The 16,858-nt window shown below is 45.2% G+C and overlaps 1 protein-coding gene across 2 annotated transcripts in view; it reads left to right on the top strand.

Annotated features, from left to right (window-relative positions):
• The window catches only part of RGS6 (regulator of G protein signaling 6), a 598,382-nt gene that overhangs the window by 555,599 nt on the left and 25,925 nt on the right, over window positions 1-16,858 (top strand). For both annotated transcript variants that reach the window (XM_012560055.2, XM_023726339.1), the window contains exon 13: window positions 9,671-9,796. In XM_012560055.2, the coding sequence (XP_012415509.1) occupies window positions 9,671-9,796 (126 nt within the window). The remainder of the gene's footprint in view (window positions 1-9,670; window positions 9,797-16,858) is intronic.

Raw genomic sequence — 16,858 nt, forward strand, 5'->3', positions numbered from 1 at the left:
GGATCAGTCCCTGGAGAAGGACATCATGCTTGGTAAAGTAGAGGGTCAGCAAAAAAGAGGCAAACCCTCAACCAGATGGATTGACACAGTGGCTACAAAAATGGGCTCCAGCACAGCAACAATTGTGAGGATGGTGCAGGCAGCCAGTGTTCCATTCTGTTGTGCATAGGGTCACTATGAGTCAGAACCGACTCCACAGCACCTACCAACAGTAACAACAGCAAGAATGATAACTGTTATTTTTATTTCCATGTATGTGTATCTCAAATAGCTACTAAGTTGTTCGGACATAAATACATGTTAGTTGTTTGGACCTGGCTATTTAATAAACAAAGCTTTAGGTATTTCTTTTGGCTCAGGATCACAGTGAAAAACTTAGACACAGAGTGCCATGAACTCATAAAGTTTGGGAACTTCTAATTTAGTGTCTATCCCTTCACATTCTTATGCATATACAGTAACATATTCTTTCGCATAGATGTATTCATTATATACACATTGATCCACAATTTTTTTAATTAACATTATATCATAGCAATCTTTCCATGTAAATGCATATAGATCCATCTTATCCTTTTTTAATAGCTATACGGTGCCTGTGGTAAAATGAGTTCTTTTATGGGGGCTTTTGCCTTGGTTCTGTGGAAAAACATCTTGAGAGATTTTTGCCCTAAACCTTGAGGAGTTACCTTTGCTCTAATTTTCTGTCCCAGAGGGTTTGTTACTTTTGTCCTGGTTGACTGACATTTCCTGGGTAGGTTCGATCCTTTTTGTCTGGTCCTGGGCAGCAGCCTGCCATGTGACTGGTATGTACCCTGCAGGGATTGGTCAAAAGGCTATGCACATGAGGTGATCTATAGCCTACTATGCAAATAAAGTATCTGTGGCCTACCTACATGGGATTGGTCAATTTGTGGCCCTTATTGGGAGGGGCCATGCCTTGAAAGTGACATGGAGTTGTGTATCTATGTAGTCAATCCCAGAGAGGTTTTTCAGACAAAAAGAAGCAGGAAGAGAAACAGCAGGCAGAAGCAGAAGGAAGAGGGAAGAACAAGCAGAGGGAGAGAGAGGAGGCAATGAACCTCCTGAAAGAGCTGTAATACAGGTCAAGGGCTGTAACACTGAAGATGACGACAGGCCCAGAAGGGGCCAAGTGGCAGAGCTGGTGGTGACAGGTGGCAGGGCCAAGAGGAAACTGTCCTAAGGAGGCCGAGATGAGGCCTGTCCTCAGGGGGCTGAGAGGAGGCCTGCACAGCCAAGAGGAGCTGAGAGAGCTGTTGCGCCCTAAAGAAGGGAGACATTGCCTGCATGCTTCCTGTCTTAGTCATCTAGTGCTGCTATAACAGAAATACCGCAAGTGGATGGCTTTAACAAACAAATTTACTCTCTCACAGTCTAGGAGGCTAGAAGTCTGAATTCAGGATGCCAGCTCCAGGGGAATGCTTTCTCTCTCTGTTGGGTGTGGGGAAAGGTCCTTGTCATCAATCTTCCCCAGTTGAGGAGCTTCTCACCACAGGGACCCCGGTCCAAAGGACACGCTATTCTCCTGGCTCTACTTTCTTCGTGATATGAGGTCCCCTTGCCTCTCTGCTCGCTTCTTTTATATCTCAAAAGAGATTGACCTAAAACACAACCTAATCTTGTAGATTGAGTCCTGCTTCGTTAACATAACTGCCACTAATCCCACCTCAATAACATCATAGAGGTAGGATTTACAACACATAGGAAAATCACATCAGATGACTAAATGGTGGACAATCACACAATACTGGGAATCATGGACTAGGCAAGTTGACAATATTTTTGGGGGGGGACACAATTCAATCCATGACACTTCCTGATCCTGATCCTGAGTTGTAGCCTGTTGATCCTGACCCCGAGTTGAACCCTGTTGCTTCCTTAATAAACCACTTAACTGGAAGTATGGTCTATGACTTCTGTGTGGCCGTTGCAACAAATTATCAAACTCAGAAGAGAAATAGAGAGTGCTGTGGGAGGGACAGCTGGTGTCAGAGTTGGTAAAAAGGAGAGTGGAGATATGTCTGACCTTCCAAACCTGATCCTGATTGACATTATCCCCCCTAAAGTTAGTTCTGAGGATACTACCACTAATCTCACCATTTCATAGTGTCCCATTGCACAAGTACAGTATAATTTATTCAACCAACTCTGGTAGTAAACATTTAAGTTATGTCTTTTTTTTTGTTTTTTTTAACTATCATAAGCAATGTTGCAAGGAATATCCTTATACACAAGTCCAGTTATTCTTCAGGGTAAATTTCCAGGGTGGGAATTGCTGAGATTTGTATGCCTATTTTAATTTTAGTTCATGTGGCAAACAAAAACTATAAGAAATTTTATTCCTACCCATAGCTTAAAAAGAAGTCCTGGTGGCACAATGGTTAAGCTCTCAGCTACTAACCAAAAGGTTGGTGGTTCCAAGCCACCAGTCACTCTACAGGAGAAAGGTGTGGCAGTCTGCTTCCGTAAAGATTTACAGCCTTGGAAACCCCATGGGGTGGTTCTACTCTATCCTATAGGGTCACTATGAGTCGGAAATGATTCAACAACAGGCTTTGTAGCTTACAAGTGCCCATTTCTTCATATCCTCACCAATCCAAGTATTAGCAATCTTTTTCATCTTTGCAAACCTGATAGGTTTAAAAGAACCCTCATTTTACTTTTCATTTCTTTGTTAATGTGCTTGAGAAGCTTTTCACATGATTATTCATTTTTCTTTTGTAACTTGCCTGTGGTTGTGTTTTTGGTCAATTTTTCTAGTAAAGTGTTTTGCTTTGGATATTGAGAACATTTACTTGGATCATATATTATCTTTTTCCTTTTGCTTTATTAATCATGTCATGTATTAGCTTTTGTTATTGTAGTTTCCATTCTAGTCATATTTACTTTTAAATGTTTTAATTAAAAATGTCATTTATTCCTACAATTAATAGTGACGTGTAGAAAAATAAAAGCAGAAGCTTCTTTTTATCTCCTCAAATACCGTTCTTCCTCAGAGCCATGTTAACTTGATATATTTCAGACCAGCGTTTTGGAATTTATTTTTCTCTGTCAACATTAAAAGAGTAAATAGTATGTAGATGGTATCTTCTTGCTAATATTTCTGACGTGCACTAGATAGTCCCTTCCAATCTGATACAAGAACTTAAATCTTGCTTTAACTCAGGGACTAGACTTTTCTTTTTTAATTACTGCTACTCTTTTTTCCTTTCTGTCTTCTCTTTTAAGGAAATACTTTCGTAGGGGTTCGGGGCTCTTGAGTGAAGCAGCCATATCTCTTTTTTCTCTATCATAATTTCCATCTCTCTCTCTCATTCTGCCTTCAAGGGATAGAATTTCTTGAATTGCTCGTCACCATCACCAGTTGGGTTTTCAATGGTGTCCACTCTGTGATTTTATACTTCAATGATTTTTTTTTTTCTCCTGGGTGTTCGGAGGGGTAGTTGACCATCATGCTTTTCATTTTCAAGAATTCTTAATATGTCTTGGACTGTTCTTTATCTTAGCAGCCTGCTCTGTTCTATTGATGTTTATCCTCTTGAATCCCCCTAAGGATGTGAAAAGGTTGTTTCTTCGTATTTCCCCTCTATTTCTTCCCCTTAGTTTCCTTCAGTGGGGGTCATCGATCAGAGATCAATGATTAGAGGGTCATTGTTGCTGGTCATTGTTGCACTGCTCTAATCACTTTTTGGAGCTGATCATCCTTGTCATATACCCAGCAGTCTGGGGGGCTGCTCATTTGAATAAATGAAGGTCTTAGCTTCCAACCCTGACCTTACGTTAGAACCACTGGGGAGCTTATAAAAAAACACCAATGCCTAGTCCCCACCCTAAGCAAATCTACTCAGAATTTCTACGAGTGAGGCACTGGTATTTTTTAAAAGTCTCCCCAGGTGATAGTCTGGATGGACTATGTCAGTAGCCAGCAATTGTGTGGGTCGATGATTCTCAACCCATGGTGCACAGGGGGTCACCTGGGGTGCTCATTAAAAATCCAGGTGTCTTTGGAGTGGTTCTGGGCATCTGTATTTTTAACAAGCACTCTAGGTGATTCTGCAGCACAGCACAGTTTGAGAATTACTGGTGTAGTTCACTATTTGAGTTCCCCCTTGCAGACTTTTCTCTGAGCAGTTCAAGTGGCTGAAGGGGCTTCACCTGAGCGTATTAATGGGCGTGCACAGGTAAATTGGCTGGGTTCCCCTCTGGACCCTGGGCATGTGGTCCAAGAACAGACTGAAAGGCTAGGTCTCTCTCAGGGTGAGACAGGGGCAACAGGGATCCTAAGGTGGCAGAGCCTCACCTTCCCGCAGCATGACATTCTGCAGCCACATGCTCTGCTCTGTGCTTCAGGCCCTGATGGAGTCTGAAGTTCTTCAGTTTCCACCCTGCAGTGCTTCCCAACACATCCAGTCTTCTCCCTTCTGCTGATGGGCCTTAGGGGAACCTAGTTATAGCTGCAGGTGCCCGTGAGAAGTATGGGAAAAGCTAGAGTGTCTTTAGAAGTCTTCTTGCTTTCTGAGCCCTGTTTTTCTTCCCTATTTGCCATACCACCCCAAGGTGAGCAGAGGCACTAACCTCCAGTCTTATTGCTCATATTAGCAGTGGGCAGAAAACATCTCCTCTCTGCTTAGCAGGGAGTCCCTGGGTAGTACAGAGAGTTAATACACTTGGCTCTTAACCAAAAGGGTTGGAGGTTCAAATTCATCCAAAGGTACCTCAGAAGAAAGGCCTGATGATCTACTTCCAAACAATCAGCCATTGAAAATCCTACTGAGAAAGACAATACACAGTGTGGCAGAAGTCACACAACTTGACTAAGGCAAGAGAGGACACTGAGAGGAATGCAAGAATTAAGGGAACTGCAGTAATTACCGTAGCATAGACAATCCTGCAACAATCGTATTAACAAACAATAATTTACAACTGGATACATAGATAGATATGCCAAGAGGTGTGGGAGGGTGTAAGGGAGCACACCCACCAGTAGATACAGGTTTGGTGGTAGATATTTCTAAATACATGACTGTAGGTCCTCCCCATATATTAATATAGACAATAGAGCACACAAGTGGCACAGTCAGGGAAATATCTTAGACATAACCAAACACCTTGACAAATGACGTTCTTAGGCTAGAAGGCAAAGGACCATAGACTTGGGGAGCATCTACGTCAATTGGCACAACATAGTTCATTAAAACAATGTTCTACATCCTACTTTGGTGAGGAGCGGCCATCTAAGATGCAAGTATTCCTCTCTTCCAGTCCAGAGCGAAGGAGAGTGAAAAAAACCAAAGACTCAAAGGAGCAATCAGTACAAAGGACTAATGGACCGCATGAAATACAGCCTACATGACCCCAGACCCGAAGAACTAGGTGGTGCCTGGCTACCGACTGCTCTGACTGGGATCTCAAAGAGGATCCTGGACAGAGCAGGAGAAAAATGTAGACCAAAAATCAAATTCACAAAAAAGACCAGACTTACCTGTCTGACAGAGACTAGAGGAACCCCTAAGACTATGGCCCTAAGACACCCTTGTGACCTGGAACTAAAGCCATTCCCAGAGTTCACCTTCCAACCAAACAATAGAAAACCCACAAAATAAATGATAACACCTGTGAGGAATGTACTCCTTAGAACAATCAATTATACGACATCAAAAGGGTGATATCTACCCAAAAGCAAAGATAAGAAGGCAGGAAGGGGTAGAAAATCAGTAGGAAAGGAAATGAGGAACCCAGGGCAGAAATGGGGAGAGTGCTGACACACTGTAGGAAATGAGGCCAAGGCCATGAAACACTTTACATACCAACTATTGAATGGGAAGCTAATTTGCTCCATAAACTTTCACCTGATGCACTATTTAAAAAAAGAAAGAAAACCCTATTGAGCACAATTCTACTCTGACACACATGGAGTCATCATGAGTCAGAGTTGACTCAATGGCAACTGGTTACTGGTTACATAGCATACCCTCACTGCCATGTAGAGCCTGTATTCGGATATTTCTCAGTATCTTCAATATGCTCCCTGTCCAATGTCCATCCACTGCCTCTACTTCCAGTCCTGCTGCTCAGAGATTGGGATTTTCCCACAGTTGAGTTGGGAAAACCCAGCTACTTTCTTCTCAGGTGGTCTCCCTAGAATCATAGGCTGCTCCAAATCAGCTTTGTCATCATGTCTGATGATGAATCCATCTGCTTCATATTTTTCTGAAATACCTTAAGGTTTGTTATCTGCTGATATATTTGCTTCTACATAATATAGATTTTATTTATACTTCACTAAACTCCAGACTCTTGCCGGTTCCCTCTTCCTGGACAACTCTTCCCCCAGATCCTCACGTGGCTAGCTGTCCTTGTCATTCCCATTTCATTCAGCATTGGTGTCCCTTCCTCAGAGGGGCCTTCTGTGACCACCCAATCCAAAGCGACTGCCCCTATCGATCCAGTCATTCTGTATCACATCCTCCCCCTGGTTCTTTTTCCAAATAGGACTTATAATTATTTTAGCACCTAGACCTGTGTCTGGCATATAGTAGGCACTCAGAAAAGACAGGTGGTATGAATGGATGGAGGAATGACTATTTCTTTGGTCATTTTGTTCGTATTTGGGAGCTGAGGAGAGGTGAATGTATGAACCTAATTTACCATGATGAAACTTGAAGTTCCTCCTTTGTTCTTGAAAGTCAGCAAAGAAGTACGCGATAGTTTGGGAAAATGGTGGTAGGCTGGTGTTATGGATTGAATTGTGTCCCCCCACCCCCAAAATGTGTGTCAACTTGGCTAGGCCATGATTCCCAGCATTGTGTGGTTGTCCTCCGTTTTGTGATCTAATGTAATTTTCCTGTGTTGTAAATCCTAACCTCTATGATACTAATGAGGCAGGAATAGGGGCAGTTATGTTAATGAAGCAGGACACAAGCTACAGGATTAGGTTATATCTTGAGTTAATCTCTTTTGAAATATAAGAGAGAAGCGAGCAGAGAGGAGAGGGCCTCATACTACCACTAAGAAAGTAGAGCCGGGAGTGGAGCTTGTCCTTCGGACCCGGGATCCCTGTGCTGAGAAGCTCCTGGACCAGGGGAAGATGGATGATGAGGACCTTCCCCTAGAGCCGACAGAGAGAGAAAGCCTTTCCCTGGAGGTGGTGCCCCGAATTCAGACTTCTAGCCTCCTAGACTCTGAGAGAATAAATTTCTGTCTGTTAAAGCCATCCACTTGTGCTATTTCTGTTATAGCAGCACTAGATAACTAAGACATCTGGCCTGTTGGTTTATCCCAACCTATTCAGCACTGTGTCCCTAAGAGGATGCTACCTGCCCCTACACCTAATGCTCTGGTTCTGCTCTTATATTTGGGGTTCTACTGTAATCTTAATGTTTATACGGAGTTGAATAGTGCCTACCCAAATTTCAAGTCTACCTGAAACCTCAGAATGTGACCTTATTAGAAGAGAAAGTGAGTCATTGCAGAGATAATTTGTTAAGATGAGGTCATACCAGATTAGGGTGCACCCTAAATCCAACAACTGGTGTCCCATGTGAAGACACAGAGAGACACAGGAGGAAAGCCATCTAATGACAGAGGCAGAGATTACAATGATGCAGCTACAAGCCAAGGAACGCCAAGGATTGTTTGCAACCATCAGAAGCTAGGAGAGAGGCATAGGACAGACGCTTCCTCAGAACCTCCAGAAAGAACCGCCCCTGCAACATCTTAATTTCAGACGTTTGGCCTCTTGAACTGTGAGAGAATAGATTTCTGTGGTTTTAAGAACACAGTTTGTGGTAATTTGTTATGATAGTCCCAGGAAACTAAGACAATGTCTAACCTAAGACAGCATTCCGTCCACCTACAAGCAGGATCAGGTTATTTAGAGACAAGTGAAAATGAAGAGGGGCTGTGAGACCCTTGTTGTTCTCCCAGTAGAACATTTGTACTCACTCGGATACTGGCAGTGGTGTTAGGAAACTGTCTTTGAAGAAGGAGAGTCTGGAATCAGTGCCAACATCATGTTTCAGCCCAGAAATGGTCCGTGTCCGTGAAAACAAAGGCTGAAGATGACCAATAAAATAATTAAAAGTCTTACTTCTTTTTTCAGTTTCAGTTTACATAACAAATATGTATTAGGAACCTAACTCGATGCTATGTTCTGAGCAAGAATGTCTCTCGAGATATAAATGTAGCAAGGTAAATAGAAGGGGCTATCTTACCACCTGACACCAGAATTCCTCTTTGTTTGGCAGAGGACATTAATAAGCCACTGGGGCAGAAAGTAAGGCCCTGAGGGCAGGAGTGTTGGCACAAACTCAAACAGCAGAGGGAGAAGGTTGTGCTGTGCCACATGAGAAACTGAGAAGGATTTATTTTTTGTTCCTGAGAGGGAAGAGCCAAGGGTCGTGAAAAGCCAGGGAGGAGAGAGAAGCCAGGACGCTGGTGGGAACCAGGGTGCTGTGTGGGGCCAGGAAAAGCCCTAGCACTAAGGTGATCAAGAACTTTTCAGAAGCAGAAATGTCGAGTATGTGATTTTTAAATTGTGTGCTGCTGGGTGGTGCCGGATGTATCCCCTTCTCAGGACCCTTGAATCTCAGTCAAGGTTCCCATACTCTCAGGTACTTCATGTGAAGGAGGGTCTTTTTTTGTTTTGTTTTTTGTGGAAATGGAGTGTGGAAGAATAGAGGCAGCAGGTAAGAAAGCAAGAGCCATGAGAACATAAGTCCCTGGGGAGTCCATATTAATCTGTGTGTCCTCAGGCAAATTACATAACCTCACTAGGCCTCAGTTTCCTTATCTGTACAGTGGGGATGCTGCTAGTACATTTTTCACAGAGTAGTTGTGAGGACTTTGATGAGTTAACAGATGTAAAATGTTTGGAATAATGCTTAGCACATCATAAGTACCATACAGGGAGTTGTTAAACCAATAAATGAGTGCAACATCCCACTTCTAAACAAATGAATATGGTTTATCCTGGATGAGTGGATGTACTTCTAATCAATTGTGGGTCACTTGGCTCTAAACGGGACTCTGTTTCTCCCCTGTGATTTGTGGGAGGGGTGGGAGGTGGCAGGGGGGCAACATCTTTGATAAAAGGTTGGGTTTACGAAGCATCTTGTGTTATAATAAAAATGAAGAAATGGTGGAGCCAAGAGTTGGGTCCTTTACTGATTGAAGGGCAAATAGATGGCATTGTTATGTTTCCCGTAGACAGCCACTGCTTGACAGGCCCTCTGGTAAACCCTGCCCCTTGCAAATGCCTCCTTTAAAGAGACTTTTTACTATTGGTACTGTTGGTGTGGAGCCCTTGTGGTGCAGTGGTTAAGACCTTGGCTGCTAACCAAAAAGTCAGCAGTTCAAATCCACCAGCCAAACCCCATGGAGCAGTTCTACTCTGTCCTATAGGTCATTATGAGTTGGAATCAACTCAACAGCAACTGGTTTGGTTTGGATTTTGGGCTGCTGGTGTACAAAAATCTGTGTTTGGAGTCTGTGCAGCTTGATAGGCTCTGTAACTTATCTGTGAGACATTTCCCTTTGGTGCGTGGCAACAAAATATATTGGAGTTGTTGAAGAGAATATGATACACACTTTTGCCTGGTACTGATCATTTTTAAAACCTTGTTTTATTTTATTTTTTTTCCCTTCAAAGCAAAGAGCCCAGCCAGCAGAGGGTAAAGAGGTGGGGCTTCTCTTTCGATGAGATACTGAAGGACCAGGTGGGGCGGGACCAGTTTCTCCGATTCCTGGAGTCCGAATTCAGTTCAGAAAACCTCAGGTAAATCTCCCAAAGGTGTGATCTGTGTGCATAGTGCATATGAATAAATTTGCATAATCAGTCTTTCTTTCTGCTTCCCTCTCTCAATAAAAAGTTATTATGGTTCAGATTCAAATCCCAGCTAATCTGGCTGTGGTTGGAATGAAGAACAAACTAAAATATACAGCTTCATTATCACCACGTTAGCACCTACCAACACCAGTAATTTTCAGTTCTTGAAGTTCAGATGACATTTGTCCAACTTATTAGAAACACATCTCCAATAATAAGTAAACGGGCAGACGGGTTTGATGACACCCTTCGTTAACTAAAACCATAGAACCATGGAGAGACAGCTCAGAGACTCCGCCAAAGCTTCCCAGTCCGGCGTCCTGAATACCTGACAGGCAGAACAGGAAAGAGGGGTCAGTGGGCTCTTTTCAGAATTTCAAAATGCCAAAGTAAATATCATTCAATAATCAGAACCGTAATTGTACAAGCTGATAAAGCATGCTGCTTCCTTTTGTGGGGGAATTCTATCAGTTAACTCCATGCTGTGGTTCCGCTGGTCATCTGATACCAGTGAGAACATCTGATTGTTTCTGATGTATTAATCTATTAATAATTACTGCTTAGGGAAAACATATTGAGGGATTAGTAATTACTGTTTAGTAGAAGAAAAAATCAAACTTTTAAAACATGGGGTCTAGTGTGAGGGGAGGGAGAGGGGGTGCATTACAAGGTCTTAAAAAATGTAGCTATTCAGCCTTTCATTGTATTAGATGAAGAATCAGAGATCTATGGAAAATGTGACTTGTCTAAGACCCCTTAATGATCTTGGCAAAGGGGTGACTTCTTAATTGGTAAGATGGAAAGCTCAATCTTTTTTTCTCGGCAACAGCTTCTTTTTTATATAACTAGGCTAAATCCTGTCTTCTAGTGGCATTTTCTCAAAAAGGGTTGTTTTGTTAATTTTTTAAAGATTTTTTTTAACTTTAAAAATTCAAAATATATACTTTGGGCAAAAGATATTGCCCTCCAGTATTAATGTGCAAAATCCATGTGATTTATTTGGAGTTCGAGACGATCTCAAGCCCATTTATCAATCATGTGACATCTATTACACACCTATACTGTATCAGTGTGGACATTGGTGGTTCGATGGTAGAATTCCATGCAGGAGACCCAGGTTCGATTCCTGGTGAATGCACCTCATGCACAGCTAATGAGGCTTGTGTGTGGTGCTGAGATGCTGAATAGGCTTCAGCATAGCTTCCAAACTAACATGAACTAAGAAGAAAGGCCTAGCAACCTACTTCCAAAAATCAGCCATTAAAAGCCCTATGGATCACAATGGTCCAGTCTGCAACCAATCATGGGGATGGCACAGAACCAGGCAACATTTTGTTCCATTGTACCCGGGGTTGTCATGGGTCAGGGCTGACGCCACGGCAGCTAAGAACAACAATGCTGTATCAAGCCCCATGAGGGTCTGCTGGGGGATGCAAGAAGTCAGGATGGATGGTCTTTGTCTGCAAAGACCTTGTAGGTCTTTGAAGAAAAAACACAAGAAACAATGAAATCATTAACCTAGTATAAATGGGTATAAACTCTAAGAACCCTTTTGGAAGTGTTTTTAAAAGGGAAGGATCAGTGTCAGCCGGAGTAGGCAAATCATAAGCTGGACTATGAAGAATACACAGAATGTCAATAGACAAAAGAGAAAGTGAATGTACTAAGCTGGAAGACCGTATGAGCAAAAGTGTGGTGCGGGACGTTCCCATGCCATGATATCTTAGAACGGTATATAGAAGCCAACTAACTATGCATTGATGTCTTTCTAGGTTTACATGTGCTTGATAAAAACCAGATAAGGTTGAGTATCTGATTTCAGGTTATGACAGAAGGGTGCTTGCCTTGTGCCAAGCATTATTCTCAACACAGCTCAGAGCTTCACTTCAGTTCCTAATCGAGTATTGATAACAGAAGCCTTGACTCTGACACTCTTCAGTAGGCCAGTGCTCAGACCAGCCTCTCAGGCTGGCCTGGGGGTAGGTGCTACTTAGGGAGCAAACCGGTCTGTGCTGCCAGCTCAGCCCTGGGTCCCATCCCTGGCATCCTCCTGATAAACCACACCTGGGAATCCTTCCCCTCTCCCCTTTTCATCCCTGTCCCCCTGGGTCCCCAAGATGGAGAGGTATAACCCCAAAACCAAACTCACTGCAATCATGTGGAATTCTGACTTATAGCAACCCTGTAGGATGGAGTAGAACTGCCCCATAGAGTTTCCAAGGCTGTAAATCTTTATGTAAGCAGACTATTGCATTTTTCTCCTGAGGAGCAGCTGGTGGGTTCGAACCGCCAACCTATTGGTTAGCAGTGAGCGCTTAACCATTGCACCACCAGGGGAAAGGTGATACCAAAACCAAACCAAACCAGTTGCCATCGAGTGATAGAGGGCCCTCTATCTGACTGTGCTTGAGCCCATGAGTGGCCTTATGAACCTCCACCAACTGCACGAGTACAGAGAGCTGGAAGAATGGGCACAGGTCCTGGCCACTGTAAAGGACGCAGGAGCAGGAGCATCTGCTGGCTCAGCTGCTGCCTTTTGCCCAGTCTGGGGCCTTCATTCTGGAAAACCCTAGGTGTAGCCAGAGCCACATATCAATTCAGACTAGTTCCACAAATCTGTGTTTTGCTTAAGGCCCAGAGTGCACGGAGGAGCATGTCCTGGCAGGTGTTCAGCCCTCATCCTGCCATTGTCTCTTATGCCCCTGCGGCCCCTTCCTCCCCTGCTGCGAGAGCTGCATTTACGCTTGGGTTAAAGGGTGCGTGTGAGCATTCGTGAGTGTGCCGGTGGCTAATCTACACCCCAGCATGCATGCATAAATCCAGACTTAACGAGGGCCCCTATGATCCATGGTAGGAAAGAGGATAAGGAAAACAGCACAGCTGCAGATAACAAGTATCACCCCAAAGCTGCTAAAATCCTCTCTGGAGGCCCAAATTCCATTTTTATGATCTTCAGCATAATTGGATATATAGGGGAAAGTGCAGTTTTAAATCACACAACTTTAGGACTCTTTCCGTTGTCTGTGACACGAGAGTTTCTTCCTCTTCCTTTCTTAACTCATTCCTTCGGCCACGGATGTTGACCTATCACCTACTGTGACCCAGGTCCTGAGGACTCAGCCAACTAAGCTTTGCCTCTTGGCCAGGGCAGCCACGTTGGCCCTGCAGAGGCCATGCACATACCTCTGCGTGTGGTCTGTGAATGGCAGTCCCTAGGGGTGGGGCGGAATGGCACAATGCCAGGATCTGCAGATCTGTGGTGGTGGCCATGCAGGGAGCATCCCTTCTCCCCAGGATCAGCCACTGGTGGAGAACCCAGGCAACTGGCATTGGAGCATGAGAGGAAGGGAGAGAGAGGCAGACAGACAGATAGGAAAACAAACAGACCAATGAAAACTCCTCTTGGTAAATTGCAAAGCGCCTCTCCTCTTCAGAGCTTCAGAATGCAGAAGAGAGACACTCAAAGAGACAGTGGCATTGCTCTCACAATAGCCAAGTATCACCCAGGATCCTTTAAGGAAGATTTCTGAGATGACATAATGTCATTTGAACTTGCCTTTGATCATTTTTCTTCTGATTAAGCCAGTGAGATGAAGAGGCATGTATTAGACACCGGAGCCAGCATGGGGGTTGATTGTCAGCTCTCTGTGGCAGGCACTATCTCCCTTTCTCTTTTTCTGACTCACCCTGAGCCAAGCCCAGGGCTTCACTCGGACTGGGTGGGCCTGCGGAGGAAGCTGTCAGCTTGGTGCCTTTGGAGCCTCTCTTAGCCACAAGGCAGGAGACTGCCAGTACGGAAGCAGGGAGTTGCAACGATTTCTTTTACCTAGTCCCCCACCCTTCTCTGTGCTTCTTCATAGCATGGTGACAGTAGACCCTTATCACCTTTGCTCCCCTCCCCTTCACAGAACTTTGGGTCCTCCCTGGCTTGCCACCCTCTGCTGCATGGCAGAGCACGAATTAAAAATCAAAACCTGCAGCAAAGAGCGTCCCGTACATTTTTTATGAGCTGTAACGCTCTCCTGAGAGAATGTAGTTGTTCTTCTAACCTGCAGATTGATTATCCTAGTTCCACACAGTGTCAGCTGAAGGGAGAAGCAATTAAAAGAGAGCACAGGGGATTTGCCAGGTTTGCCTCCAGAGCTCCCATCTCCGACAGTTGCCCTAAGTCCTAGGAAGACCACAGAATGCTCACTGTGCCCAGAAGGATTTACCACTAAGCAAACACAAGATTAATCAGAACAGAGGTCACCAACACAGCCTCGAGAAAGCCTGCAACATTTCAGCCACTGCCCAGTGGCTGAGCCTGAGACCAGTTCCCGAGGAGGTGGTGGTCCTTGCCACTGTGGGCACTAGAGGATTTGAGCCCACAGAGACTACGTTGAGTTTAATCCATTGTTCCTGAGTCTGTCTGGCCAGCAGAGGGCACAGAAACACTTTGTTTTGCCGTGGAGTTTGCTTTTCTCTGGGAACGAGCCAAAGGCTGTATTTTCTAACCCATACAAGTCTAGCTTATGAAAAGATAAGTCAGCTAGTAACTGTGGGGCTGCCCAGACTTTTCTGGAAGAACAGAGGACACCCAACATGGCTTCTCTTGCTCCAGCAAGTCTTGAGGAGAAAAGCCCATTCCCTATTAGCATCCAGGTCCTGAGGGAGGGAAGAGGCCACCTGAGGCAATCCCCGTACCGCCCACAAGTGCCGTCCACTCCTGCTTCCCCTGGGGGCTTCTGAGCCCAGCCTGCCTCTCCCCAAAGGCCAGTTTCCCCTCTTGCAGTTGCCATAGAGTCGATTCCGACTCACGGCGAACCCGTAAGTGTCAGAGTAGAACTGTGCTCCGAATGGTTTTCAATTGCTGATTTCTTAGAAGTAGATTGCCAGGCCTTTCTTCCAAGGCACCTCTGGGTGGGTTTGAACTTCCAGCCTTTCGGTTAGCAGTTGAGTGCATTAACCGTTTCCACTACCCAGAGACTCATCTAAACCATTGTTGTTGTTAGTTGCCGTGGAGCCAATTCCAACTCATGACGACCCCATGAGTTGCAGAGTAGAACTGCTCCATAGGGTTTCCAAGGCTGTGACCTTTCAGAAGCAGATCTTCAGGCATGCTGGGTGGGTTCAAAGCACTAACCTTTTGGCTAGTATTCAAGCACGTAACCTTTTCCACCATCCAGGGACTCCTCTGAGCCATTAACATGATTAGATGCCAGCACATGACTGCTTCCCACTGCTCTGAGGATTGGCAGTGGCTGGGGGAGGCAGGACAGGTGGTCTCCACGATATGAGCGAGGCCTGTGGCTGCCAGTCACAACGGCCCTGCTGCTACAAACCACGGAGGCTTAGTGCAGGATGGGTGGATTTGCCGCTGCTGCTGGCATGTTATTCCCCGCTGACATCCTCGGGAAGGAGTGGCACCTGCAGGCTTTTGATAAGAGCAGGAACAGCACAGACCTCCATGAGCTTCTGGGGCTTCTTCAGGGGGAGTGTGGCCAGGCACAGGGGCTCGGGGTTCCCAGCACAGGTCTGTGGGACTCACAGTTGGCAAACACAAACCAAAACCTGTTCTGAATTTCAAAATGAGACAAAGGTTCTTTGAAGCTGGTGATGGTAAACACATATGGGATGTCAGGATGCTGTTGTGACAGCAGTTTTGCTGTCACCTGAGAGGGATAAGGCAGGTCATCTCCAAGGCAGACAGAGGCTGGGGGAGAGTCCCTGTGTGTGCAGGGGGAGAAAGCTGCTGTCTGTGGGGTCATCCCTACCCTTCCTCCTCCTCCTCCTTTTTCTCCTCCAGCGTGCCTATTGATTTTCCTTGTAATTTTTTTTATCCTTGGTTTTATCCTACAAAAGGAACCTTTTAATTTTTTATGTAAAACTTTATTAAATTTGATTCTGAAATTTCCATTTATCTCAGGTCTGGACTTTATACCCAGCTGAGTGGTGTGGGTTAACGTGGCTCCCAAACAATTCTGCAGGGTCTTCGGGGTCCTCAGGGCCTCCCCAGAGGGGCTCAATAGCTCCTCCTCAGAGCAGAATAGAGCAAGGGACAGAAAACCACAGAAGGTGATGCCTGGTGACAGCGATTATGAGGGGGCAGGACAACATCTAGATGTCATCCATTTGTGTGAGAAATTGCAGCGGCCTGGTGGGCTTGGGAAGGTCGCCGGCCCCAAGAAGTTGCCATCCAGCCCGGGGAGTCAGTCCAGAGGTGACTCCCTGAGCAGATGGCTGACTCTCCCATCTGCCCAGCATGTAGCTGTGGAGGAGTCATTGACTTGGTCTTTGATGAGTTGCTCCTTAGCACACACTCCAGTTCTTTGAAAAGCTAACACAGCTTCTTTCTTTAGAGCTGGCTTTTCTAATTCACCTGCCCATGGAACATTGTCCTCCAGGCAAAGCAAGCCTATAGGTGCACTCATCACCAATGACCATTTTTACCTTTAAGGGTTCAGCCACCTCCTTTGTTTCATAGCAGATAATGGGGAGTGGGGGCAGAGAGACCTAGGGACCTGGTGGAGGAGACCCGTTCTCCAGCTTGAGTCATAAGACTCCACCTGCACAATGTGGCAGTCAGTGGCTTCTTCCACCCTCCTCCTTGTCCCTCTCTGCACACTGGCTGAAGCAGCACTGCTGTTTTCCTGTCCTTTGGTTACCAGGAGGACAGGAGCACCAAGGACAGAAGGAAAGAGTGCTGGTATTGAAGAGGAGGTGACAATAGGTGGCAGTAGCAAGAGGCCCTGGCAGCTTCTGCCCAGACCCCTTGAGAAAGAAGTGAAATTCGAGGGTTCATAGCGACCCTGTATTGAACTTATGGCCGCCATGCTGACCCCACCTGTACCACACTCCCACAGGACCTGAAAATGTTTCAGAGTTGATCCTGGATGGGAGCTTTTTCAGAACAGTGCTACATGCTCCTCCACCTACTTTGTGCCCATTTTACAGATGAGGAAAGAGACACCACAATTCCAAGAAATCAGAAGAGCCAGGATAAGGGCAGAGCTGTGCTTCTTCATCCTT

This window comes from Trichechus manatus, unplaced genomic scaffold (genome assembly GCF_000243295.1).
Source record: "Trichechus manatus latirostris isolate Lorelei unplaced genomic scaffold, TriManLat1.0 scaffold00010, whole genome shotgun sequence".
NCBI lineage: Eukaryota > Metazoa > Chordata > Mammalia > Sirenia > Trichechidae > Trichechus > Trichechus manatus.